Source organism: Perognathus longimembris, chromosome 9, assembly GCF_023159225.1.
Source record: "Perognathus longimembris pacificus isolate PPM17 chromosome 9, ASM2315922v1, whole genome shotgun sequence".
NCBI lineage: Eukaryota > Metazoa > Chordata > Mammalia > Rodentia > Heteromyidae > Perognathus > Perognathus longimembris.
The window spans coordinates 33,853,268-33,881,267 of NC_063169.1; the positions used below are offsets into that span (position 1 = coordinate 33,853,268).

Consider the following 28,000-nt stretch of genomic DNA (forward strand, 5'->3'; position numbering starts at 1 on the left):
GAGCTCACGCAGCACACTCGCTTACACAGTATGGCCGGCGACATTAGCTAGCGCTCGCTCTACTCTCTCTAACGGGGAAGCAGCGGACTACAAGAGACTGAACTGTATCTGCCTCTATTTCCAACGGACTCACGTTCAACTTTCGCTCACACACACACAAGCCGGGAAAATTTTATTAATCCTTTTTTAAAAAAAGTTAATATAAAATTATAGCAAAAAAAAAAAAGGAACCTGAACTTTACTAACAGCTGGAACAATCCGCAGCGGCGGCGGGAGAAGAGATTTAATTTAGTTGATTTTCTGTGGTTGTTGGTTGTTCGCTAGTCTCACAGTGATGGAAGCTGCACATTTTTTCGAAGGGACCGAGAAGCTGCTGGAGGTTTGGTTCTCCCGGCAGCAGCCCGACGCAAACCAAGGATCTGGGGATCTTCGCACTATCCCTAGGTAGGTACCGAGATGTCGGGTAGACCGACGTGGGCCTGGGTCGTCGCCGCCTGCCAGGCACTAGACTCGGCTGGTTCCGGCTTCCCTTATCCTCCAGGTGGGGCTGCGTCCGCGGACGGCGAAAGGCGCTAAGTCTGGCGGGCGGGCGGCGGCGGTGTCCGTGCGGGGCGGGGACCCGCTCCAGCCGTTGCTGGGTCGGCACTACCCTGGGGGAGGGGAGGAGGCTGGCGCGACCGCGTGCTCAGGTAACGTCCCGGCCGGGGCGGCGGAGCTTGGCGGGGCCAGTACCACCCGACTTTCCCCTGTGTAGTTTGTGATCAGGGCCCTAAAGTGGGGCACAGGGTTTCGGGGATCGCGCGGGTTTCCTGGGCCAGGTGTGGCTTAGGCAGGCGCTGATTCCGGCGTGGGGAGGAGGGAAGGCGGGAGGGAGGAAGGCGAGCCGGGAGCTGGACGGGTTCTGGGCCCTGGCCGGCGGGGGACCCTCCGGGCCTCGGTGGAGGGGCTGGCGAGCAGGCCTCCCGCCGCGGGCTCGACCGCCGCGCGTGGCGCTTGGGCAGCGGGATTGGGCGGGAGCGGCCCCTGTCGCAGTGACTGGGCCCCACCGCCGCCCTAACGTTCTGCACCAAAGCGTTCTCGGGGCGGTAGGGGGACGGCGAGGTCTCTGGGATGGCCCCCGGGGCCATCGCGGAGGGCTGCACCTCCGTCTCCTGACCTTGGATTGTGTAACCTGTTACCCAGTCGATGGGATCCGGGAGAACTCAGAGGGGGTGGTGGAGGGATGTTTGCTTTGCCTGCCTTACGGGGCGGAGGCCCATCTGCCCCAGGACTTAAGTCCTTAAGCTTGAGCAAAGGAGTCTGGGGCTCCACTTACACCGCCGACAGTCACGCGGAGAGCTTTCCGTGGTCTTGATGTAGAAATTTAGGCACTGATAAAAACACACAGGCGGTACCTGAGATGCCTAGGCCCTGTGCCTGACGGTGATCGCATGTGGCCGCCTTCTTAGGCCCTGCGCGGGTTTTGGTGCACTAGTGCGGCGACCAGGGTGGTGTGGTGGAGGAACCGCTGTGGCCCGCTTCATTGAGAGGCGGCGACCAATGAGCTCCTGGGCCCCACCATGAGCCTGGCCCCAGGGTGTGAGCCAATGGGCGTTAGGGGAATGTTGGTTTGCTCTCGCTGTCGTACCGTGAAAAAAAAAGAACTGGAGAATCCAGGCGGCCACGTGCTGGAGAGACTTTAAGGCATACTGGGACACTCAGTTCCTATTCCTGTCTTGAACGCTTCCACTGCAGAAAAAAAAATTACTCAGGCCTCACTCTACAGGCTTTGTGTGAGAGCTGAAATGCCAGACATAAGCCCATAATAGGTGTCAAGTTCTAAAGAGTTTACCGCTGAAAGTCAGGGTGGCTGTTGCTGGCAGAAGTAAACCTGTAAGAGCAATCTCTTGTAGACTTCCACATTTTAGTGCCACATATTGTAGACAGCTGCTTTAGATAAAGCCGTTTAGGCGCGTTTAAGAAGTCCATTGGTAACCTCCATAGTAACATTTTTCAGTGACCAGTCAACTAGAGATAACACTGGTTAGGTTAGTTACTGAGTTTGTTTTGGGCCGTTCTTGGGGCTTGAACGCCCTGAGCTTTTTTGTTAAAGGCTGGTGCTCTGCCACTTGAGCCACAACTCCCATTTCCAACTTTTTGGTGGTTCATTAGAGATAAGAGTCTTAAGGAGTAGGTAGGATTACAGGCATGAGTCACTGGCACCCGGCAGTTACTCAGTTTAAAAAAAAACCTGAGAAACAAGTACTAGATATAAAATTAGTAGTTTAGCAGGAAAGAATAGTTTGCAGGAACCTGGCCTGTAAGAGGTATATGGTTCAATCCTTAGTACTGCCAAAAATCACCCCCAAACCAATGTAGTACAGGACAGTGATGCATAATGAGATGGGTTTTGTTGCCTCTGGAACAGCAAGATTTGAGAATTCAAAAGGCATTGGATAACTAATTATATAACTATATAATTCAAGTTACTCCATCTCTGAAATGGAAGTACTAGTGGCACTACATTGAAGTAACATTAAAGAGGCTAATATAATATTTTAACTTTTTTCTTTGATGTCCCTCCCCCTCCAGCCCCCTTGAACATAGGGCCTGGACACTGTCTTTTAGCTTTTTCTGATCAAGATTGACACTCTATTACTTGAGCCACAGCTTGCTGGTAGTTGGAGATGAGTCTCTTGGATTCAGGCATGAGCCATCAGTGCCCAACTTTTAAGGGAAAGTCTTGACTGGAGTGGCTTGGGTTAGAATATTTAACCATATGCTGGAGAAGAGCAGCATTCTAGGCATGTCAAAATGAATGAAGGAATGAAAGTTTGTTGATGGGCTGGGAATGTAGCTCAGAGCAGGGTGATTGCCTAGTGCTCTGGATTCATCCTGGGCACCACACATGGAAGTATGTTGAATAAAAATCAGCCATGTAGAAATTGCAGCATTGGTGACGAATTCTAATAGAAAATAAGAAAATTGGGTGAAAAAAGATAGCTTAATCTGACCATACAATGCTTTTGGTCATAAAATTCTTAACAGACCTTGAGTTGTTTATAGTCATGAAATGGACTCATTTGGGAAAATCCAGTGGAGATGAAAAAGGATAAATGTGTTATTTTAGGAATAATAGAGTTCATATGAGTTTTGTGGAAATATGAAAATTACAACCTGTAATATAGTTTTAATTGGTGGGATATTCTTGCCATGTTTACAAGTTTTCTGAACAAAAATGTAATTTTCAGTGAGGGATTATAGCAGTAAATCACATCTCAGTATTAACATTCTGAACTCATGCTTTATTTTACTGCACCATTGCACAATATTGCAGTTACAATCATTTAATGTAGGAATTTACAGTCATTGCCAAAAAACCCTTTGAGTGTAAATGTTTTGGAGTAGAAATACTTCCAATCGAGGAATTAAGCTTCATTGCATTCCTCACTACATTTGAATCAAACCACCTACTTTTGAGAAGCTCACATTAGATTGGAAGTAGTAACAAGTGGAGACAATAGTAACTATACTGAAAGACTTAATTGATTTAATTTCTGGACTGTCTAGGCTTTTGTTCAAGAATAACATGTTTTAGGATGTCTTTGACTAAACAGCTGCCACCTTGGGTAAGATTTGGTGGTGTGGTGACCTGAGTATAGTAATGAGTCAGGAACAGACCTGTCAGGCTGTGAGCTAAGATCAGTTTGGGCTACTTTGATGTTACTTTAAACAATGACTGGTTAAATTGAACTCAGGAGCAATGCTTTTTTTTTATACATTATTATTTTTATTTTGTTCAAAACAATTGGGTCTAAACAGTCAAACTACATGTACATAAACCAAGTAACAACTTTTTAAACACAGAATCTTGCAAATTATTAACATTCTACTAGATTCTCTACTAAAAGGCAGGCTGGACTAGACAAACAAAAATACTCTTCAGAAGCTGACACTGTCAGCGTGACAAGTGCTTTCCTTCTCATTGGCTCCCCTACACACCTGGAGTGTGTGCCAGGTGAGGCCTTCACCCGGGGATGGGAGCAAAAGCTGGAAATAGTACAATAAAGCCATCTTCTTGCAAATAATTACTCTTTTTTTTTAACTTCACTATAATTTACATTTATTCACAGCATGCTCATGTAACTTCTTGCCATACAAAGCGGACTCTCAGCTTCCAGTTAAGCATACTTTTAAAAGGAAGGTCACAGGGGGCTGGGGATATAGCCTAGTGGCAAGAGTGCCTGCCTCGGATACACGAGGCCCTAGGTTCGAGGCCCTAGGTTCGATTCCCCAGCACCACATATACAGAAAACGGCCAGAAGCGGCGCTGTGGCTCAAGTGGCAGAGTGCTAGCCTTGAGCGGGAAGAAGCCAGGGACAGTGCTCAGGCCCTGAGTTCAAGGCCCAGGACTGGCCAAAAAAAAAAAAGTGCTTATTCTCTTTTTTTTTTGGCATGGTGATTGGGACTGATTGCTCATGCCTAAAATATTATGTAAACTATATATAGACATATGCCTTGTGATTTTAACTTTTAGAAGATGCATTGTGTAATGCACTTTAAAAAATTGTTATACAGAGAGGTTAGGTAAGGTTCAAGAAAAATCAAAAGGCCAGGAAGACTAAGGAAAACTGGGGTAAGTCAATACTGTGCTGTACATGGGTATAAAAGGTGGAAAATTAATGATGAAGCAGTTAAATTTCAGTGCACATTTTTCTCGGGGACAAAATAAGCTACTTAGAGATTTTATTGGAACTTACATAGTGTCCAGAGGTATTGCCTTGCAAAACTGAAATTTTTACTCTAGCCTTTTACAAAAAGTTTGCTGGCTCCTGTTTTGGAGAAAAGGTTTTACTGCCCTGCTCTCTGGTCATATATATACATATATATGTATATATATATGTATATATATCTGATTAGAATGTCATATCAAGCTATGAAATGATGGTGGAAGGTAGAATATTTTGTTACTTGAGACCATTTCACAATACTTAGAAGCATTTTTGGTTGTCACAGCTGAGGTGCTGCTTGCTGCTGCTCCTGCTAGCAGCAGGTAGCAGTGGATAGGGAACAAGGATGATGCCACACCCTATACAAAGAACAGAACAGTCAACCCCCAGTACAAAAAAATTACCTGGATTAGAATGTCAACATTGCTGTCATTCATAAAACTTATGTCTAATCTTAGCTCCTTGGAAGGCTCAAATCATCAGTTTGAGGCCAGCTCATGAGACCCCTTCTCAATCCAAAATTGTGTGCAGTGGCATGTACCTGTCATCTTAATCCATATGGGAGGCTTAAATTGGGAAGATTACAGTTCCAGGCTAGCCCAAGCAAGAAATATCCATGAGGCTCAAAACAGGAAACTAAGACACTGTAAGAACATCTGTCATCAAACTATAGGAAGCCTCAAGTGGGCAGATTGTAGTTCAGGCACACCTGGACAAAAAGCAAGGCCTTAAAAGCTGATTGCCAAAAAAAAAAAAAAGCTGATTGCCAGTGGCTCATACCTATAATCCTAATTACCAAAAGGACTAAATCTTTCAAACCAGCCTGAGAAGAAATGCCTTGAGACTCATACCTCCAATTAAACACCAGAAAGCCAGAAGTGCTGTGGCTGAAGGGACAGCCCCAGGCTCTGAGTTCAAGCCTCAGAACTCAAACACATACATACAACCAGTAGACAGCCTGGTGGCATACCAGGTGAACCTGCAAAATCAAGCACTGGTGGCACAAGTCTTGGGGGGGAGGGGTGCAGTTATGGGCCTTGAACTCAAGGCCTGGGTGCTGTCCCTACTCTTTGTAGAACCCAGCTCCACTTCCAGTTTTGAAATGGTATTTGAAGATAAGAATCTCAGGGATTTTTTTTTCTGCCTGGGCTGGCTTTGAACTGGCAATCCTCAGGTCTCAGCCTCCTGAGTAACTAGGATTACATGCAGGAGCACTTGGCTCATGTTCACGTCTTTTCACGTCTTAACTACTCAGGAGACAGATTCTGAGGATCATGATTTGAAGCCAGCCTAGGTAAAAGGTTCTTGTGACTCCAAATAAACAAACAAAAAACCCTAAAGCTTGGTGTGTGGCTTCATGGTAGTGTCTAGCTGGCAAGCTTGAGGCCAACCATTCAAACCCTATTACTGCCTGTATATAGTCTTCACTCCAGCCATTAAAAACAAACCATAGGCCTGGGAATGTGGCTTACTGGTAGAGTACATTTGCTTGCCTAGCATGTATGAAGCCCTGGGTTTGATTCCTTAGTACCACATAAACAGAAAAAACCAGAGGTGGGCATTGTTCACGTGATAGAGTACTAACTAGCTTTGAGCAGAAGTTCCGGGACAGTGCCCAGGCCCTGAGTTCAAGCCCCAGGACTGGCAAAAAAAAAAAAAAAAACCAAAATATTGGGTAACAGCCTGTGGCAACAGGTTTGCAATGGCTTAAAAGGGGAGTGACCTAAATGTCCAAGAGTAATTCAGTGCCTTTTTTTTTTTTCTGCTGAGGGGATAATGAAATAGGACTGAGAGAAAGTTAATTTCCCCAAAGTGACAGAACAGTTAGTAAAGCTGGAGACAAGACCAGGCCTGTAACTAAAGACAGCCAGATCCTTTCTGTTATATCCTAAGATCTTTGCATTTATCTTGTTAGGTGTAGGGATGCCTAGTTTTCTCAGATGGCCAGGTGCTTAGGAGTTGGTCAGGGCAATACCGGATGTAATTGATTGAAGGTTATACAGACAAAACCAATGGCAAAATGGAAAAGGAACCCTTGCTTGCTATGTGAACTGCAAGTACCAATGACAGTGTGCCATTCACTGAATATACCATAACTGCTGGGGCTACTCTTGCTGAAGCCTTCCGGCTAGACTCTCCTCTCCATCCTGTGCTAAAGAAAGACCCTGCAAAGGTCTGCCTTAGTATGGTGTTTCCCTTCCAAAGAGCGCCTCTTCTCAGCAGTGTTCCCCAGGCCCAAGTTGCAGTGTGAAAGCTTTGATAATCACCAACTATGATTTAAAATCTCTTCCATCCCCAACACTATTTTTTTAATTCCTAAAAAAAATACAGGTTCTAAATGAAGTGAATCTTGCAATGCTTATGAGGGCCAAATAGAATTAGTAGGAAAAGCATCTGTATCATCTGTAGTAACACAAAACAGCCACTTTTTTCGATGTACTATGCCACTTAAATAAAACAGTAGAATTTGTATGTCCTCCTGTATACTTTATCTTTTATTGTTTTGAGATAGAGCATTGCTAGGTTGCCCATGCTGGCCTCTAGCCATCCTCTTGCCATGGTGCACAATATACTTTTGTTTTCTGCTTTGGTACTAGAGATTAAGCTCAAGATGTTGCACTTCCTAGACAAGTGCTTTACTGTGCCCAGCCCCATGTGCACAGTATACTTTTAAGGGTGAACATACTAGCCCACAAGCCATACAAGGTCCTCAAAATCATTTGTTATGTGGTGTGAGAAACGCCTGATGCTTCTCATTGGCTGCCCCCTGGCTGTCTGCTTGTATTGATAATAAGGCCTGTAATGACAGGAAAGTCTGTATGCCCAGTACAGATCTAATTTTTGGAAACATAATTTCAGACTGGTAAGTCCCACCCAGAACCACAGGTAAAACTTTTGCTTTTTTTTCCCGCCCCCCCCCCCTCCATTCCTAAGGTTTGAACTCTGGCCATGAGCACTGTCCCTCACCCTCTTTGTGCTCAAAGCTAGTGCTCTGGTAGAGGACCATTTTTGGCTTTTTTGGAGTTTATTGGAGATATGAGTCACAACCCTTCCTGCTCAAGCTAGCTTTGAACCACGATCCTCAGATCTCAGCCTCCCGAGTAGCTAGGATTACAGGATTGAGCCACTGGCACCTGACTTTGTTGGTGGTGGTCCTAAGGCTTGAACTCGGGCTTCTTTTTGCTCAAGGCTAGCACTCTTACCACTTGAGCCCCCATGCCACTTCTGCCTTTTTTCTATATATATGTAGTGCTATATGCTAGGCAAGCACTCTGCCACTAGGCTATATATTCCTAGCCCTCCACTCTGGTTTTTGAGGAATTAATTGGAGATAATAGTCTCACAGATTACAGGCATGAGCTACTGGCACTCAGCTGTAAAGCATTTTTAACACATGCATGTCTATAACAATGTTTAATTTTAGTCACAGTAAGAAATTAAAAATAGGGCTGGGAATGTGGCTTAGTGGTAAAGTGCTTGCCTAGCATGCATGAAGCCCTGGGTTCGATTCCTCGGTACCATATAAACAGAAAAGGCTGGATGGCACTGTTACTCAAGTGCTTGAGTTCTAGCCTTGAGCAAAAAAGCCAGTGGCAGTACTCAGGCCCTGAGTTCAAGCCCCAGGACTAGCAATAATAATAATAATAATAATAATAATAAGAAGAAGAAGAAGAAGAAGAAGAAGAAGAAGAAGAAGAAGAAGAAGCAAAGTATAAAATAGTTAATGAAAAATGTGGGCTCTCAAAATACCTTACTGTTGGGCTGGGAATTTGGCCTAGTGGCAAGAGGGCTTGCCTCCTACACATGAAGCTCTCGGTTCGATTCCCCAGCACCACATATATGGAAAACGGCGAGAAGGGGCGCTGTGGCTCAGGTGGCAGAGTGCTAGCCTTGAGCGGGAAGAAGCCAGGGACGGTGCTCAGGCCCTGAGTCCAAGGCCCAGGACTGGCCAAAAAAAAAACTTAAACTGTCTTCTACTCGCCTTTCTTTTAATATACTTGTGTGAGCCACCCCATAAGTATTGTGGTTTGCCCTTAGGGGTAATATTGCTGCCATCTGAAGATACTCCAATGCTTTAGGTTATCCGTTAAGCTATTGCAATGTTATTGGTGATACATGTTTACAGTTAATGGTGGGTAACTGAAACCATAGGTTATGAGAAATCTACTTACTGCTGAAAAAGGATTAGTAGGGAAGGATTTGTTAGTGTGTCCAGTGAGTAGAGAATGCATAGTACAATGAGAAGTCAATTGGAATGACATTAACATAGCATTGTAGATCCTAATCAGATAAGGTGTAAAGAGAACACTGTGCTCTTAGTTGTTTTTCAGAGGTAGAGTATGGGGATTTTCTGAGGCAGGTTTTAGGTACTCAGCCCAAGCTGGCCTTGAATTCAGCCTTTATGTAGTTGTTATTTTTTGTATTAAAGGATATTTGCTAAATGGTGCTGGCAAAATTGGCTCAACATCTGTAAAAAGAAAACTGAAGCTAGACACTAGTATATCACCCTGCACCACAGTCAATTCCAAATGGATCAAGGAACTTGAGGTAAAAGCAAATACCCTGAAAACATTGTAGGAAGGAATAGGAAAAATACTTGGGCTCCTTGGCACAGGTTGAAACTTTCTTTTTATTTTTTGGTTTTTTTTTTTGGCCAGTCCTGGGGCTTGGACTCAGGGCCTGAGCACTGTCCCTGGCTTCTTTTTGCTCAAGGCTAGCTCTCTGTCACTTGAGCCACAGTGCCCCTTCTGGCCGTTTTCTATATATGTGGTGCTGGGGAATTGAACCCAGGGCTTCATGTATACAAGACAAGCACTCTTGCCACTAGGCCATATCCCCAGCCCTGACACTTTCTTAATAAAGGCCTAGAAATGCAACAAATCAGAGGCTGGACAAAAAGGGGGTTGCATCAAACTACAGAGTTTTTGCATGGCAAAGGACATAGCTTGCAAGATAAATAGAAAGCCCTCAGATTAGGAGAACATCTTTACTAGCCATACAACAGACAAGGGCCTCATATCTAAAATATACATAGAACGCAAAACATTAAATTCCCCCAAAACAAATCCTCAAAGAAACGACTACCCCCTTAAATGGGCTAAAGACTTAGAGACCTCTCTGAAGTTGAAATGTGAATGGCCAAGAGGCATGTGAAAGAAGTGCTCAACATCACTGTCCATAAAAGAAATGCAAATCGGTGCTGGGAATGTAGCTTAGTGGTAGAGTGCTTGTCTACCATGCATGAAGCACTGGGTTCGATTCCTTAGCACCTCATAGAAAAAGCCAGAAGTAGTGCTGTGGCTCAAGATTGGTAAAGTGCTAGCCTTGAGCAAAAAGAAGCCAGGGACAGTGCTTAGGCCCTGAGTTCAAGCTTTAAGACTGGATGGCATTTGCACACACACACACACACACACACTACCACCACCACCACCACCACCACCACCACCACCACTACCACTGAAATTCTACCTTACCCCAGTTAGAATGGCCATTATAAAGAAAACTAGTAACAACAGATGCTGCCAGGGATGTGGCCAAAAGGGAACACTACTACACTGTTGGTGAAGTGTTGTGGAAAGCTCCCCTACGGGAGCTTTGGGGCATTTACCCAAAAGATCACAAGCAAGACCACACTGAAGCTACCCAGCACAACCATGTTCATTGCAGAATTATTCACCATTGCTAAAATATGGAGCCAATCCAGATGCCCCTCAGTAGATGAATGAATCAAGAAAATGTGGTACATATACACAATGATATGCTATGCTTCTATCAGAAAGAATGACATTGTCCCATTTGTAAGGAAAAGGGAAAGACTTGGAAAAAAAATCATACTAAATGAAGTGAGCCAGACCCAAAGAAACATAGACTATGATTTCCCTCATTGGTAATAATTAGTATATGTCTAGAATAGTCCTCGCAGAAGATCACAATAGCTATGTACAATATGAACACATAAGATGATGCTAAGTGAAATGAACTCCAAGCTATGGAAATACGTGGTTTATCATTGCTATTTTCAATGTACTACGTGAAGTTATGCCTTTTTCTTATGTTTTTCTTCCCTATGGTTTTACCCCTGATGTCACTGTAACCTGGGTATTGTATATACGTTTATCAGAACTGGGAAAGGGAAGGGGAATATCAAAATGGATAGACAAAGGTTAAAAGGTGAACCAATGCAAGAGCAATACTTATAAGACAATATGCTCTAAACCAACTGTACATCATGGGAGGGAGCGTGAGGGAGTTGGGGGGAGGGAGAAGGTAACAAGTTTGATAAGAAATGTACTCACTGCCTTATGTATGAAACTGTAACCCCTTTTATACATAAGGCAGTGTGTACATTTCTTATCCACCTTGTTACCTCCTCACTCATTTTTTCCTCTGCTTTCCCCCTCCCAATATCCCTCTCCCTATGAGTTGTACAGTTGTTTTATCCCATCTACTTTTCTTACCTTTGGACCTTTTGATCATGTGTTGAGTGACCATAACAATTTCCTTGGTCTCTGTCAGATGGCCCCAGAGGACAGATCTATGGCCACTGCCATGGTCTTATTGCTTCACTTCAGCTGGAACTGGGTGGGACTGTTTACCTTAGCAGATGAGAAGGGCTTGTGGACTCTTCCTTTTTTGAAAGAAGAGATGGTGAAGAACAGTCTGTGTAGCCTTTGAGATAGTGATTCCAAACCATGCCGTGTCATATATCTTCAAAATCATGGCACGTTACAACCAGATAAATCTTCAGCAAACGTTTTTGTCATATATGGAGATAATAAATCGGTATTATATTTAATGATGTGTGTTGAGAAAATTTTAATAAAAGGCAAAGTTTGCATATTGAAAAAAAAGAAACTGTAACCCCTCTGTACATCACTTTTGACAATAGGTGGATAGATATTTGCATTGGTGGCTCATTCCTGCAATCCTAGCTACTCAGGAGGCTAGGATCTGAGACCCCAGTTAACCACCCCCAAAAAGGCAGAAGTGGAACTGTGGCTAAAGTGGAAGAGCCTTAGCCTTGAGCAAATAAAGCTAAGTAACAGCACCCAGGTCCTGAATTCAAGCCACAATATAAGCACAAAAATAAGCAAAAAATGTTATTAAAAGTGATATTTCTGGAATTGGGATCTTAAACATTTGTGTACATGAAGTTTAGTATGTTCTGGAGGCAAAAGTTGGGAGAGAGGCCAATCTAGCCCTCCCTCCAAAAAAAACCTCATCATTCATAAGGTAGGCATAGTAGTGTGCCCTGTAGTGTAGTCCCTGCTATGAGGGAACTGCAGGTGAGAGGTGGTAGGTAAGGGATTATACCCCATTTGAGGCTGTCTCTGGTACAAACGCAAGACTGCTTGAAAAGTAACTAAAGCAAAAAAAGATTGGGGGTATGGCTCAAGGCCCTAAGTTCAAACCCCAATGCTACCAATGTACAATATAAACTTTGAATGAGAAGTATGGAAGTCTCGAAGTTAAAGCTATTAGTTGGCCACCTTTAAGTCTCTTAATTGTGACTTCTCCCCCTTATCTTGTAAGTTAGGAGAGATGGTCTCCTTATGCCATCCAGGAAGGCTTCAGATGACTATCACAATCTATCTGCATCAGTCTCCCAAGTAGCTAGCGCTATAGATAGATGCATGTGCTTTTCTTTTTGTGCCAGTCCTGGGGCTTGAACTCAGAGCCTGGACACTGTCCCTGAGCCTCTTTTGCTCAAGGCTAGCACTCTACCACTTGACCCACAGCACCACTTCTGGCCTTTTCTGGCTTTTTCTGTGTATGTGATACTGAGGGATTGAACCCAGGGCTTCATGTGGACTAGGCAAGTACTCTACCACTGAGCCACATTCCCAGTCTTTATTTTTAAAATTATATAATCTTCTAAGAGAATTGTTCTTTTATTTTTTTAATTTAGAAAAGCAAAAAATATGACACAAGACAGTTACTATCAAGTAATTGTTACTGTTAAGTAAGTCAGCCCTGTCATCCAGCCAACCAAGGCAGAAAAGTCCCCGAGACACCTCTAATTAACCAGCAAAAATCTATGGTGTGCATTTCAATGGGTTCTGTAAGAAAATAAATGAGGTTCCATGGGGCTTGGAATCTGGCAAGAGTGCCTCCTATATATGAAGCCCTAGGTTCGATTCCCCACCACCACATACATATATAGGAAACGACCAGAAGTGACTCAAGTGGTAGAGCGCTAACCTTGAGCAAAAAGAAGCCATGGCCCTGGGTCCAAGGCCCAGGACTGGCAATAAACAAACAAATAAATAAATGGGTTCGGCAAATGTATGTGGTTGTGATTTTTATTTTGTGGTACTGGGAATCACCCACATTTTGACAAAATGCTAGGTGAGCATACTACCACTGAACCACATTCCTGGACCTGAATTGTCTCTGTAAATGACTTGTTCACATTTTTTATTATTTTTCTTTTAGTAATTTGTGAATGCAAAGTATACTTTCTTTTGTTATATAGCAGAATATATCCATTTTCTGTCATGTTATGCTAATAGAGGCTTTTGAAACAAACTAAATACAAACATTCCAAAGAGAATCTGAAAAATATGAAGAATATAATAAGAAAAAAGTCAGGTGCTGGTGGCTCACACCTGTAATCCTAGCTACTCAGGAGGATGAGATCTGAGGATCACAGTTCAAAGCCAGCCAGGGCAGGAAAGTCTGTGAGACTTTTATCTCGAAAACTGGAAGTGACACTGTGGCCTAGAATTCAAGCTCCACAACCAACAAAAACGAATGAATGAATGAATAGAAAGCTTTGTCATTTTTGTGGATATAGGCAAGGTCTGTTATTAATCTTACTTTCTGTTAATAGATCAGAATGGGATGTACTTTTGAAGGATGTGCAATGTTCAATCATAAGTGTGACAAAAACTGACAAGCAGGAAGCTTATGTACTCAGGTAAGTCCTGTAAAGCAAATGTCAACTGTCCAGTTTCTCTCAGTCATAACTATGTGAAACACCAAGTCATTCTTCACAATCTTAATTTTGTTGTATAAAATAAAATGTTAGTAGCTTGGGGTTTTTGAGTATTTCTTTTTTAAAAATTTATTTATTTTTTTATTTATTCTTGCCAGGCCTAGGCTTTGGACTCAGGCAGGGCCTGAGCACTGTCCCTGGCTTCTTTTTGCTCAAGGCTAGCATTCTGCCACTTGAGCCATAGCGCCATTTCTGGCCATCTTCTATATATGCGGTGGTGGGGAATCGAGCTCAGGGCTTCATGTATATGAGGCAAGCATTCTTGCCACTAGGCCATATTCCCAGCCCCAGTAGCTTGGGTTTTTATAGGTGTAGAGTTAATTTATTCCATAAATGCCATGTCTGTTTAGTTTATGACAGGTCTTGGGACTTTGGATTAAACAACCTAAGGTCTCTACTTTTTATTAAGCTTGTGTTTGGCATGTATCAAAATGTTTACTATGTGCCATGTTCTGGAGGTATAGTGATGAATAAAAACTAGAATTTCTTTCCTTAACTACCGAAAGAAATAATGAAACGGGCTGGGAATATGGCCTAATGGTAAAGTGCTCGTCTTGTATACATGAAGCCCTGGGTTCGATTCCTCAGCACCACATACACAGAAAAAGCCGCAAGTGGCACTGTGGCTCAAGTGGTAGAGTGCTAGCTTTGAGCAAAAAGAAGCCAGGGGCAGTGCTCAGGCCCTGAGTTCAAGCCCCAGGACTGGCAAAAAGCAAAACCAAACAAAAAGAAATAATGAAACAGTGTGAGAGTAGGTGGTAAAGTATTTATCTGCATGTATATGACTATTTGATCCAAAAAAGGCAGATCTTTCTAGTACTCTCCAATGCTAGTATCCCTAGAATTGTGATTAATATAAGAGGAAAGAAGCTCTATGTAAGGAGCTAAATACTTTATACCTAGTTCAAGTTTTAGAACCTTTAGCCTCTTTTTATGCAAGAGAGGAACATGCCCCTGCAGCACATTATTTGATTTCATAAGATAACATTTGTTTTTTGATGGTTCTAGAGTTTAAACCCCCAGGGCCTTACTAAGTAAGCACTCTACCACTTACTACACACGTGCCTAAAAAAATGACATTTAAGAAGTGGTAGCCAAACTTGGCATGATGGCACATGTCTTTTATTCCAGTACTCAAGAAGCTAAAGCAGGATGATTAGGAATTCCAAACCACCTTACATTATACAGTGAAGCCTTGAGGCCTTGTCGTCAAAAAGTTGTAAATGAGCCATTAGTAGGTTTTTATTGCATTGCAAGATCCTAAGTCAAGCCAGAAATTATAAATGATAATCGGATAATCGGTTAGTAGTTTTCCTCAGTACTATATAAATATTGTAATAATCTTATAACTTTTCAATTACAGTGAGAGTAGCATGTTTGTCTCCAAGAGACGTTTCATTTTGAAGACATGTGGTACCACCCTCTTGCTGAAAGCACTGGTTCCCCTGTTGAAGCTTGCTAGGGATTACAGTGGGTTTGACTCAATTCAAGTAAGTAATCACAGACATTATTTAGGCCTTATTTAGAGGGACAAAACTGGTAGGACTATTAGTTTATATACTTAATGCTTTGGTTATAGTGCATAAATATGTGGGCGAGAGGGGCAGATCAAGTGGTAGAACAGCAGCCCTAAGCAATAAAGCTGAATGTGAGAGTTCTCAGTTCTTAGTTTAAGCCCTGATACTGGCACACACACACACACACACACACAAACACATGCAATACACACATTACAGTGTGGTCACCACAGGAGAAAACTAAAAGGTTCAGTTTTTTAGTGAACAGAAGAAAACATGGAGGGAGTAGAGAATGAAGATGATGAGATGCTTCTTAGTTCTAGTCATGGTAACTATAAATAGTGAAGAAATGGAGGTTGGAGCTATGACTCAGTGGTAAATTGCTTAATTAAGCTGTGCAATGGCCTGTGTTAGATCCTGAACACCACATTTCCCAACTTCCCAAAGAGTACAATGCATAAGCTGGCAGCTGGTGTCTCACACCTGTAATCCCAGGTACTCAGGAGATAGATCTGATGCTCTCAGTTCTAAAGCCAACACAGGCAAGAAAAGTCCATGAGACTCATCTCCAATTAATCACCAAAAAACCAGAAGTGGAACTGTGCCTCAAGTTGGTAGAGCACTAGCCTTGAGCAAAAAACAAAAAAAACCCAACCCCCCAAAAAGCCCTGGCATGCGCATATACCCATACAAATACAATACTCAGTATTAAGTTCTATGTTTATTTTTCCCCTCAAGAACTAAGCTATTTTTACTTAGGGTAAAATTTTGCCTCATAAGGAAAGGATTAATTGACATTAGGAACTAAGACAGTTTTGCTATTTTATTGTTTCCAGTGCTGGTGATTGAACCCAGGTTCTCAGGCATGCTGGGCAAGTATTCCACCACTGAGTTATAACTCCAGCACTATAAATCAGTTTTTGTTTTTACCTATTAAACTGACTTTGAAACTAGATGTGCTTAAGACAGGTACCAAGTGCAGCTTCAGGAAAAGTATTTGTAGAGTTTAATTTTGCTGACTTAATATTTGGAAAAGTACTGATTAATTTAGAAACAATTCTTTAAAATGTCTCTCTCCCCTCCCCCCCCTCCTTTTAAAGAGCTTCTTTTATTCTCGTAAGAATTTCATGAAGCCGTCTCACCAAGGATACCCACACCGGAATTTCCAGGAAGAAATAGAGTTTCTTAATGCAATTTTCCCAAGTAAGTTTAGATGCAATTTAAAAGTAACTTTCTTTCTTTTAAAAGGGTCTACCTTTACAAGATTTTAAGATAATGAGCTCATATGTATGTAAATGTAGCGTAATAAACAACTTTCTGTACTTTAAAAAAAATTAACCAGTGTATATTTGCCTGGAGTTTTGCCAGTATAATTCTGTTCTTTATAATATTTCATGGAATTCAAAATATGCAGGATGTAGAGTATTAAAATGTTAAATGACTTATTTTAAATGGATGGTTTGTTACAAATTGTGTTGTGCTTGCACGTGTCCCTTGTAAAAATAACTGCATTTCAGATCAGTGTTGTAGAAAATGGACTGAAAGAGAATATCATGAAGGCTAAGACAAGAAGATTTCTTGAGCCTGAGAGTTCAAGGCTACCATATGCAACATAGCAAGACCTTTGTTCCTAAAAACAGGAAAAGAGAAAGTCAGAATTGAGTGCCTGCCACTTGCATTTGTTGGTGGTGGTCGTGTTTTTTTTTTTTCAGTGCCAAACCTGTCTTTATATAGCAGAAGGCATTTATATCTAAGTCAGTGGTTCTTAACATAGATAATATAGCCTCTGACAGTATAAAGGGTACATTCCTTTCCCGAAGTATTCCCAGTGGCTTTATAATAAACCTACTATTAAACTCTGATCCCAGCATCCTTCCTTCTTCCCTCCCTCCCTCCCCCTTTCTCTTCCCCTCTTCCTTCCTTTGTTTCTTTTTTGCCAGTCCTGGGACTTGAACTTAGGGCCTAGGCACTATCCCTAAAGCTAGCATTATATCACTTGAGCCACAGCGCCATTTCTGGCTTTTTCTGTTTATGTGGTACTAAGGAATCGAACTCAGGGCTTCATGCATGCTAGGCAAGCACTCTACCACTAAGCCACATTCCCGGACTCTACTATATATATTCTTTATAAGCAGCATAGGAAGGAAGTCGTACTTAATTATGTGAATAACAAAGTTGAGTTCCAATTCCTGTGGGAGATGGGAGGGTGTAAACCTTAATTTATCAACCATTTAGGCCAACCCACAGCCTTCAGAGGGAAAAACTTTTTTTAGATAGGTGATGATCCTGCCTATCTTGGAATTCAAGTTTCCTTTACTGATGACATCTCATAGGTAGCAAGCATATAGTATAATACACTCAAGCTTATTGGATGGGTGGTAAATAAGCCATCTCTTTATGGATTTGTTTTATTTCTTTTACTTTGTGGTTCACTCAACAGATGGAGCAGCATATTGTATGGGACGGATGAATTCTGACTGTTGGTATGTTTGCTACAGTTTGGATATTTTTGTTGTTCATTGAAGATTTATTTTAAGTTGTCGATTGTTACTTATATAAACCTCTCAACTTTTACATAGGTACTTGTATACTTTGGATTTCCCAGAGAGTCGGGTAATCAGCCAGCCAGATCAAACCCTGGAAATTTTGATGAGTGAGCTTGACCCAGCAGTTATGGACCAGTTCTACATGAAAGATGGTGTTACTGCAAAGGATGTCACTCGTGTAAGCATTTTCAAGAAGAATTTCTACTGTTTTAGGACTACTACTTTTTTTGTGTGCCAGTAGTGAGGCTTGAACTCAAGACCTAGGAACTGGCCCTTAGCTTTTTCACTCAAGGTTGGCCCTTCCACTTCCAACTTTTTGCTGGTTAATTGGAGATGAAGTCTATGAGACGTTTCTGCCTGGCTGGCTTCAAACCAAAACCCTCAGATTTCAGCTTCCTGAATAGCTAGAATTACAGCACCCAGCTTAGGGCTATGTTTTTGTGTTTCATTACAGTTTTGTTTTTCAAATTTATGTTTAATTCCATGTTCTCTTCCAGGAGAGTGGAATTCGTGACCTGATACCAGGTTCTGTCATTGATGCCACACTGTTCAATCCTTGTGGGTATTCAATGAATGGAATGAAATCAGATGTAAGTAAAGTAATTATAGCTCATTTCATTCAGTTTTGGGGTGTGTGGAGGTGTGTGAGGAGGTTCCTTTTCCATTTCTAACACACCTTTGTTTCTCTAAGGGAACTTATTGGACTATTCACATCACTCCAGAACCAGAATTTTCTTATGTTAGCTTTGAAACAAACTTAAGTCAGACCTCCTATGATGACCTGATCAGGAAAGTTGTGGAAGTCTTCAAGCCAGGAAAATTTGTGACCACCTTATTTGTTAATCAGGTAATTTAATCTCTAAAACCTTGCATGTAATTAGGCAGGCAGGTGTTCAACACCTGAGCTATATTCCTAACCCAGGTCTTATTGGCAATAAGTAAATGGAAGTGAGGATAGCAAAGCTTATCTATCACAAAATAGATGGAAAGTTTGCACACATAATCATCCTTCAGTCACATTAAAAGAAGTGTATTTGTTGCATAACTGTTTTGTTTGAAAATGCTCTAAATTGAAAGCACTAATGGTGTTTTTCCCCCCATTTTTCTAGAGTTCTAAATGTCGCACTGTGCTTTCTTCTCCTCAGAAGATTGAAGGCTTCAAACGTCTTGATTGCCAGAGTGCTATGTTCAATGATTACAATTTTGTTTTTACCAGTTTTGCTAAAAAGCAGCAACAACAGCAGAGTTGATTAAGAAAAATGAAGAAAAAACGCAAAAAAAGAAGACACATAAATGGTGGTGGCTGCTTTCTAGACGTTGATACCGGGGGTCATGCTTTCCATAACCACCACCTTGTAGTTGCAAAAAGCCCTAGATGTAATGATAGTGTAATCATTTTGAAGTGTATGCATTATTATATCAAGGAGTTAGATATCTTGCATGAATGCTCTCTTCTGTGTTTAGGTATTCTATGCCACTCTTGCTGTGAAATTGAAGTGCATGTAGAACATAACTTTTACTATAAGAAACTTTATAACACTTGTGAAAACAATTCAATTTGGTTTATGCACAGTATATTTCTGCAGGTATCATCCAAAATTCCCCACAGACAAGGCTTTCGTCCTCATTAGGTGTTGGCCTCAGCCTAACCATCTGGGACTGTTCTAATTGCTGCCAGAATTTTACATCCAGTTACCTCCACTTTCTAGAACACATTCTCTACTAATGTTACTGAAACCAGTTTCTACTTCATACAGATGTTTTTTGTGACAGCAATTAAAATTTTTCTTCCACAAGTTGGATCCTCATAGAATGATTGTAGTTACTCCTTTTGCGTGTATTACTATTTTAATAATTGTTCTTGCATTTGTAGTCTTATGATTGGTTTCTTCCCTCACCATGGTGTCTTCTCCCTCTGCCCCTCATATAAAGCAATACACTGTTACACTGTGGGTTTATATACAAATCTCATACCCCAGAGGGGGAAGCAGGGAGGTGATCCCTGAGTTGAATTTTTTTTCAAGGGTATTGGAATTTTGCCTTCTTTGTTGGCATGGGCTCTTTTAAAAAAAAAAGTAGCAAAGTTTAATGTATCAAATCTTTTGAATCATATCTACCCAGCAAGAACCCATAGAAAAATTATAGATTTTCAGAGTATTCTGTAAACAATCCAACCATGTTCTATTCTTAAGTAAATTGGATTGGCTTCTAATGGAATATACTAACTTGTTAAGTACTGGTAGAAAAGAACTTATTACTGAGTATGTAAGCAAGGACATTTAGCATAAAGGTTATCTGTTCAGCTTGGATCATTTACCTTATACTTTGAGCAGCCGCTGCCACTAATTTTCATTAGCAATCTCTACTATAAACTAGAGTTCAGAATAGAGTAAGTGGCTTTTTCATCTTGTGGCTTAAAGTTCTGTGATGCACATGAGATGTTGGTTCTTCCTGTTCCTGTGTGGTCTTTTTACCATGGCAGTCACAGGACAAATAATGTCCAGAATGAGAATGAGAACCGTCAGGCTATCATACAACTATGTGGCAGGATTTTTGAATGAATAAAAGACACCAAAATTCTTAAATACTCAACTAGAAATGTAGGCTTTCAAGAGTTGGCATCTTTTAAGCTATATTTGCAAAAACTGGTAAGCAACTGAGAGAAGAGCAAAGTTAACTAAATTTTATATTTATTGTCCACAATATTTTCTTGATAATTTCTGGATTGATGCAGTGATGTTTTATTCCTTCTGTATTTATAAATGAAACACCGTTTGTTAGTGTTTCTAAACAATACTTGGTTTGAGATCAAGTGGTTGGAACACTGTTGACTTTTATTTTAAGCATGCTGTTGATTGAACATTTAATTGAAGCTTTCAATTAGCTTTATCCATTTGATTCTTACTGAGCACAGCACCTAATGTTGAGACTTGCTCTGTTGGGAGGATTTTGTTCTTGAACAGTATCCCTGTAGATTTTGATGACATTTTTGGCTTGAGGTCTGGTTTTTCTTTTCCTAATATAATTAAGAGTTCTAATGTTGAAAACTTGCACACATTTATGTGGAGCAAAGCTTAGAAAGATGAAAACTATAGATTTGAATAGAAATTTATCCTCGTGTGGTAGAGGAGGGAAATTTTTGGTGTCATAATTTCTCTCTTCATTGATTGGTGTTGGACTTTAATCAGTTGAAATGTATTTCTGTACCACAATGTAAGCTTCAATAAAAAATTTGCTTAATTGTCTAGACACATTGAGAAAGTTTTGTCTTGTACATGTCTGACCAAATACCATAGAGAAATCAAAAGTTTGGAGGAAGGTTCTAGCCTGTAGACTTGGCACTTAAAACTGAAGATGATTACATTTATGATGGGTTTATATTAAACTCGAACAAACTTGTAAGCATCATTTCACCATGCCTATACGATACATGTCATGATTTGTGGGGCTTGAGGTGCTGGAAATGGAAACCTAGGGCCTTATATATGTTAATCAAGTACTTCCATTATGCTATACCCCAGCTTGGTTGTTCTCTTGAATTGGCGATTTTTTTGTAACTACACATAAGCTAAAATAAACAGTATTTGGCAAAATTTTAGTTAAAAAGCCAGGCTTTGAAGAGCATACCCTTGAGCTTAGGTATTCTAGGCCAGCTTGAGCATCTTTACTCCAACACCAGTTTTTTTGTTGTTCTTTGTTTATCTGAAATAGTTTTGCTGTGATACATTCTGGTCTACAGCTGGTGATCCTACCTTGGCCTGCCAAGTTCATATAACTACTACGTCACAATGTCCAGGCAGATCCTGTTCCTTAAAAAATAAAATAAGCTCTTCCGGGGAGACATTAACAAAATGGTCCAGCGATTGACATACCACCGTAGGCCTTCCTACAACACAGCCCCTAACAAAACCAGGCTGTTCCGAACCCCTGGCAACAGAATTGTTTACCTTTACACCAAAAAGGTCGGGAAAGCACCCAAATCTGCATGTGGTGTGTGCCCAGGCCGACTCCAGGGGGTTTGTGCTGTGAGACCTAAAGTCCTCGTGCGATTGTCTAAAATGAAAAAACATGTCAGCAGGGCCTATGGTGGTTCTGTGTGTGCCAAATGTGTCCGGACAGGATCAAGCGGGCTTTCCTTACTGAGGAGCAGAAAATCGTCGTGAAAGCGCTGAAGGCATAAGCACAGAGTCAGAAAGCTAAATAAGAAGAGGAAGCTGCTTGTGTGTGCTTAGGATGCAAGAGGTCTATAAATTGCTAGCAAAGAAAGAAACTTTTTGATAAATAAAAAGGCTTGCATAATGTTAGAAGGCTTGTTTTCTGAAAAAAAAATATTACACTTGTAATTACAGCTAGATGTGAAATTGGGGATTAATATTGAAGTACTGTGCTAATCCAGCCCAAGCAAAAAGCAAGACCTCAAATTATTCTGTAAACTGGATATAGGGATACCTACCACCCCATCTACACAGGAGGAATTATCTAAACCTGTTAAGTAAAAATTACAAGATAAGGAAATAAGGCATCCGGGAGGAGAATCAGAGGAATATAAGAGGGGACTACCTGTTCAAAGTATACATTATGGGGTGGTGGCTCACTAATCCTAACACTCAGGAACCAGATCTCTGGATTGAGGTTCACAGTCCTAACAGGGAAGTCCAGATGATTTTTTTTTCAATTTTTTTTTTTTTTTTTTTGCCAGTCCTGGGGCTTGGACTCAGGGCCTGAGCACTGTCCCTGGCTTCTTTTTGCTCAAGGCTAGCACTCTGCCACTTGAGCCACAGCGCCACTTCTGGCCGTTTTCTGTATATGTGGTGCTGGGGAATTGAACCCAGGGCCTCATGTATACGAGGCAAGCACTCTTGCCACTAGGCCATATTCCCAGCCCCAGATGATTCTTAAATTAACCAGCAAAAAGCTGGGAGTGGAGCTGTGGCACAAGTATGCCAACCTTGAGCTAAAAAGGCTAAAGAATCCCACAAGTTTATAGATTGGAAAAGGGAAACCTAAGTTGCAACATTAACAAAATGCATCTGCTCATGTGCACAATAGAGAACCAATATAACTGGCATTTATGAACAAAATGGAAATGATGTATTTGGGGCTTTGGCTATTATGGGAAAACTCAGTCTGTCAAAAAAAAAAAATTTTTTTTTTTGGCCAGTCCTGGGCCTTGGACTCAGGGCCTGAGCACCTTCCCTGGCTTCTTCCTGCTCAAGGCTAGCACTCTGCCACCTGAGCCACAGCACCCCTTCTCGCCGTTTTGCATATATGTGGTGCTTGGGAATCGAACCCAGAGCCTCATGTGTAGGAGGCAAGCACTCTTGCCACTAGGCCATATTCCCAGCCCTCAAAATTTTTTTGATAAGCTTTTTAAAACCTGCCTAAGAGTTCCATTCCAGATAATAGACACTTGAAACAAATTCTGGTGGTGGCCAACCTCCGCTTTGGGCTCAAGAGTTTTTGCCTTTCAATAGAATTTAACCCAGTGGCAACTTGGATTGTATTTTAAATCTGAACTGATGCACTCAATCCCCAACAAAATTGAATGATGGAATTCAATCATTAGTAGAATGATATCTAGTTCAACATTTTAGTTCTGCTGCAGAAGGTATTTTAACTTTGAGGGTTCTTAAATAGCCTCATACATTATGAGGAGGGGGGCTACACGAGGGACAAGGGCTTGAGGGAAAAAGAAGCAAAAGAAGGGGAAAGTAATTAGGAAGCCTTGGAATGTTTGGCTTGGAGAGAGGCTACAAAAGAGGAAATTGGGACAGCATGAAAATATAGGGAAGCAGAAAGGAGACCCTCCAATTAACCACTCAATTCTCACTTTAACCCTAACCCAAGACCAAGCTATTGAACAAGGAAGATGGCAGAAGACATGAAAGAAAGCATGGCATCTCTTGTATTTCTCTTCTAATTACTTTATTCAAATCACCTTGTCTTGCCTGAATTATTTTGCTAGACACAGGGTTAACATTTGGGGGGTTGGGGATTTAGCTCACTGGACGAGCACTTGTCTGGCAAGTGCAAAGCCCTGACTTTGGTCCTCAGCTGCAGGGGTGGGGTGGGGTAGGGAGCCTGGGGGGGGGAGGGGGGAGGGAGTTGTTTAGCTGTTCTTTTGATGCATTGACCAGGAAGTTTTTCTAACTTAGAGTCATCTTGGATGGACTATTCTGGTCAAAATAAGTTAAGATACTTTTCACTGTGGTTCACTGTTCCAAACATAACACAATTCTTGGGTGTTTGATAAATTTTTTGGATGAAATGATTTAAGCTTGGACATTATCCTTATCTCCCTAGTTTCTCTTACCTCCATTTCTGAAATTCATCTAGCCAGTCTGATTCATCCTTGAATGGGATTTTTTTTCCCCAATTTCATCCTTTTTCAGAGTCTAAGTTCAGAATGCAAACTGCACACCTTCGGTTACTACCACTTCCTGTTTGATCTGTTATCTATCTCTCATAAGGAGATATGCCACATCAAGCAGTACTAAAGAGCAGCAGACTGTCACTGCAAGATGGATGAAGGCTTCCTTCAGTTTCTCAGGTAATCCGCAACATAGCAGATCCTAGAGATCCACACCTGAGAGCATTTCATTGGATAGCTCTCAAAATGAGGAGTGCCACAGCCTGGTGCCAGTGATTACACTGGATGTGGAGCTATGGCTCAAGTGGTAGAGCACTATCCTTGAGCTAAAAAGCTCAGGGAGAATACCTACGCTCTGAGTTCAAGCCCCAAGGCTCACACACATACACAAAGACACCCAAATGATTTGGCAGCTTTTTATCATTCAAAGAGGACAAATTTAGATAGCCCTGCCCTTCTGTCTCCCCCCCCCCTTCCCCCGCTTTTTTTGGCAGTGTTGGGGCTTGAACTCAGGCTAGGAGCTGTCCCTGAGCTTTTTTGCATTTTGAGCCACAGCTCCACTTATGGTTTTCTGGTGGTTAATTGGAGATAAGAGTCTCACAAACTTTCCTGCCCAGGCTGGCTTAAACTTCAATCTCCAGATCTCAGCCTCCTGAGTAGCTAGGATTACAGGTGTGAGCCACTAGTGCCCTGCCTCTGTCTTCTGATTTTTGTAACTTGTATCTAAAAGAAGTTACAGTAGGAGGAAAGCTTAGTACCTTTTTTAGTTTATTTTCTGATTTAAACTTCTGATCTGGCCTTTTCTACATTTGTTTAAAATCATATAATTCCTCTGACTCATCTATTTATCCTGCCTCAAAACAGCTTTAATTCGTTTTTCAGGTCTACTATTTGGAAGCAATGGGATCTTGGTGTCAACCAAAAATTTAGCATAATTAGGTCAATCTTAGTCCTTGTGCCCAACACAAGAATTCAGTCATTAGCCACTGGCACCTGGCCTACACTACCAATTTTTTAAATTTATTCCCACACTCAGAAATACAGCAGTGCTTATTAACTATGAATTGACACTGCATTTCTACAGCTAGCAAGAAGGGTTAGCTAAAAAAAAAAAACCCATTAATTTCTTGCCTATCAGCACAACGAAAATGAAGTGCATTTTGGGTATGATCCCATCATAAGGTATTTTTCATTGGACCTTCATCAAAGCTACTTTGGCATGAGAAAGATGGCAGTAATCTCACAAAAGTAGACATTGGTAAAACAGTAAGTCTTGCTCTGTTCATCTGGAAGCAAGCCACTTTCCCACTGAAAAGCACTAAATGGATGAGGTCCTGGTAGTGGGAGTTTAGGTGTGCTCAGAAATTTATCCTCTTAAATATGAGAAAGAAACGTTCCAAAGGTTTATGCTTAGAAACAGGAATAAGAGTTTAATTGCTGCTATTAAATTGATGCTATAAAACTCTTGCTCATAGCAACAGGCTTGGCTTTGCAACAGGCACTTTTGCTCTCTGGTTCTATTATGCTGATCTGTACAGTGATGAAAACTAACTTCCTACACAAGGGTGCTGTGTTCACAAAGTAGAGCCCTGGAAATATGGTGTTTTTAATAAATGCCAAGTGCTATTTTCCACCATCTTGTCTCATCTACTACTCAGAGTTATGGCATTTTTAATCTAAGGGCACCTGTGTTAATTGTTTACTTTAGCCTTACTATGATCTCACTAAGCTTATGGTTATGGTTGATAGGGAACTCAGGAATCACGTGGAGACTTAGATACCATGGGTTGAAGGTGACAGATATGGGTGTTACATGGGAATTCCATGCTGAGAAACAGAAACCACATCTTTAGAAGTTGAATTGGGAGTCTATTAGAAAGCTGACAACTGCAGGTAGACTCCTGTCTCAAAGACTTGAAGTCCAGAATGCAACTAGTACAAAGCTTTTAAAGATAAAACATGTTTGGGGTGGAGACCAAGTTTAAAAAGTATTAAGCAAATCAAACCATATAGGGAAATATTCAGGGGTTGAGCAAAGCAAATCATTTAGGGGAATAATCAAGGGCAAGCATTCTCTATAGCAAAGCTTTCCTGGGGTTAAAACAGCATAACTATATCTGCAATTCAAAAAAATGGCCTATCTCACCTCTAGGCTTTTCAAAGCTGGGTGAAAAGCCCCTGTCACCCCGTAAGGCAACAGGACGTTAGTGAGAACAAGGCAATGTTACTTAGACCCTGTACCCTTATTTCATGGGGAACATCACTGAGTTTCAGATTCAATGTTAGACAATCACTGCAAGACAGAGAAAGGTCCACTGATGGGCTGGGGATATGGCCTAGTGGCAAGAGTGCTTGCCTCTTATACATGAAGCCCTGGGTTCGATTCCCCAATACCACATATACAGAAAAATGGCCAGAAGTGGCACTGTGGCTCAAGTGGCAGAGTGCTAGCCTTGAGCAAAAAGAAGCCAGGGACAGTGCTCAGGCCCTGAGTACAAGGCCCAGGACTGGCAATAATAAATAAACAAACAAATAAATAAATAAATAGAAAGGTCCACTGACTTCAATACCTGTTGGATGCCTCCAATTTCATTCCAGCTTCAACAGAATGAGAAATAGCTAATAAGGCTAATGGTAATGAGACTGCAGGAGACAAAACTGAATTCTTTGAGAGTTTGAAAGTAGCTAATTATAGATCTCTTTTAAAAATTAAATAAATAAACCTTGGCCCTTTTTCTTTTAAGTGAATGCAATTTTAGTTGACTTCTCACACTAACAGAAAATGCCCCAGGATATGATGGAAGGGGGGGGTGGGGGGGGGAGGAAAAAGTATCTTTCTTAAACTCAGCAACCCTCAAATGAACCAACTATGGAGTTATTTTCTTCTTCCACCCCTGGAGCCCCAGTGTACTCCTTTAGTAATTATCTATCAAGGTAAGAGACTATAGTAATTGTTCTCACAGCTACATTTTTATTTACCATTGTTCAAGCCAGAAGATGCTACAAGTTGAAAATGGTGCTATCAGCAATGATTATTATCTGTCTGAGTGGGTGTTGCTGAAAACACCGATACTAGATGAATATATCTATATCTATATCTATCTATCTTTATAGTAGAATGAATGTGTGTGTGTGTGTGTGTGTGTTAAGGATTAAGCCTTGCCAACAGACTAGGAGAAGATCTTTAACAGCAATATATCAGACAAAGACCTAATATACAAAATGTACAAGGAGCTCTTGAAACTAAAAATCCTAAACAACCTAATAAACCTAGTAAACCAGCCACTAAATGGGCAAAGGAGCTAAGGAGAGACTTCTCAGAAAAAAAGGTAAAAATGACAAAGAAACACATGAAATGTGCATGATCCCTGGCCATAAAGGAAATGCAAATCAAAACAATTCTGAGGCCAAGTGCCAGGGCTCTCGCCTATAATCCTAGCTACTCAGGAGGCTGAGCTCTGAGGATCGCAGTTCAAAGCCAGCCTGGGTAGAAAGTCTGTGAGACTCTTACCTCCAATTAACCACCAAAAAACTGGAAGTGGCACTGTGGCTCAAAGTGGTAGAACACTGGCCTTGAGCTGAAGCGTTCAGGGACAGCCCCCAGGCCCAGAGTTCAAGCCCCACAACTGGCAAGACAAAAACAAAAAACAATTCTGAGATTCCATCTTAGCCTAGTTAGACTGGCCAGCATTGTGAATTTGAACAATAAATGTTGCCTGGGATGTGGGGAAAAGGAACCCTACTCCATTGTTGGTGGAATGTAAATTGGTACAACCACTCTGGACAACAGTCTGGAGATTCCTCAAGAAACTAAACATAGATCTGTCCTACGACCCAGTCATATCACTCCTGGGCATCTA

General features: G+C 41.5%; 1 protein-coding gene, 1 long non-coding RNA gene and 1 pseudogene across 2 annotated transcripts; 2 read left to right on the top strand and 1 right to left on the bottom strand.

Moving 5' to 3' along the window:
• Amd1 (adenosylmethionine decarboxylase 1) lies at positions 1-21,019 on the top strand. Its single transcript, XM_048353912.1, has 9 exons — positions 1-444; positions 13,543-13,629; positions 15,071-15,197; positions 16,325-16,427; positions 17,665-17,707; positions 17,804-17,948; positions 18,268-18,360; positions 18,462-18,617; positions 18,880-21,019. Exons 1-9 carry the CDS (start codon positions 335-337, stop codon positions 19,018-19,020), a joined length of 1,005 nt encoding a protein of 334 aa, XP_048209869.1. The 5' UTR covers positions 1-334; the 3' UTR covers positions 19,021-21,019.
• On the bottom strand, positions 4,925-27,998 carry LOC125357183. Its single transcript, XR_007212084.1, has 3 exons — positions 27,988-27,998; positions 26,864-26,870; positions 4,925-5,150 (listed from the first exon to the last, which is right to left on the bottom strand). It is a non-coding gene; the product is annotated as an uncharacterized LOC125357183 (long non-coding RNA).
• Positions 21,603-22,070, top strand: LOC125357182 (annotated as a pseudogene).
• Positions 27,999-28,000: the final 2 nt, after the last annotated feature.

Coding starts and splice junctions, on each gene's coding strand:
- Amd1 (XM_048353912.1), top strand. CDS start 335: ATGGAAGCTGCACATTTTTTCGAAGGGACCGAGAAGCTGCTGGAGGTT. Junction 15,198..16,324: donor GTGGGTTTGACTCAATTCAA/GTAAGTAATCAC, acceptor CTCCTTTTAAAG/AGCTTCTTTTATTCTCGTAA. Junction 18,361..18,461: donor TGAATGGAATGAAATCAGAT/GTAAGTAAAGTA, acceptor TGTTTCTCTAAG/GGAACTTATTGGACTATTCA.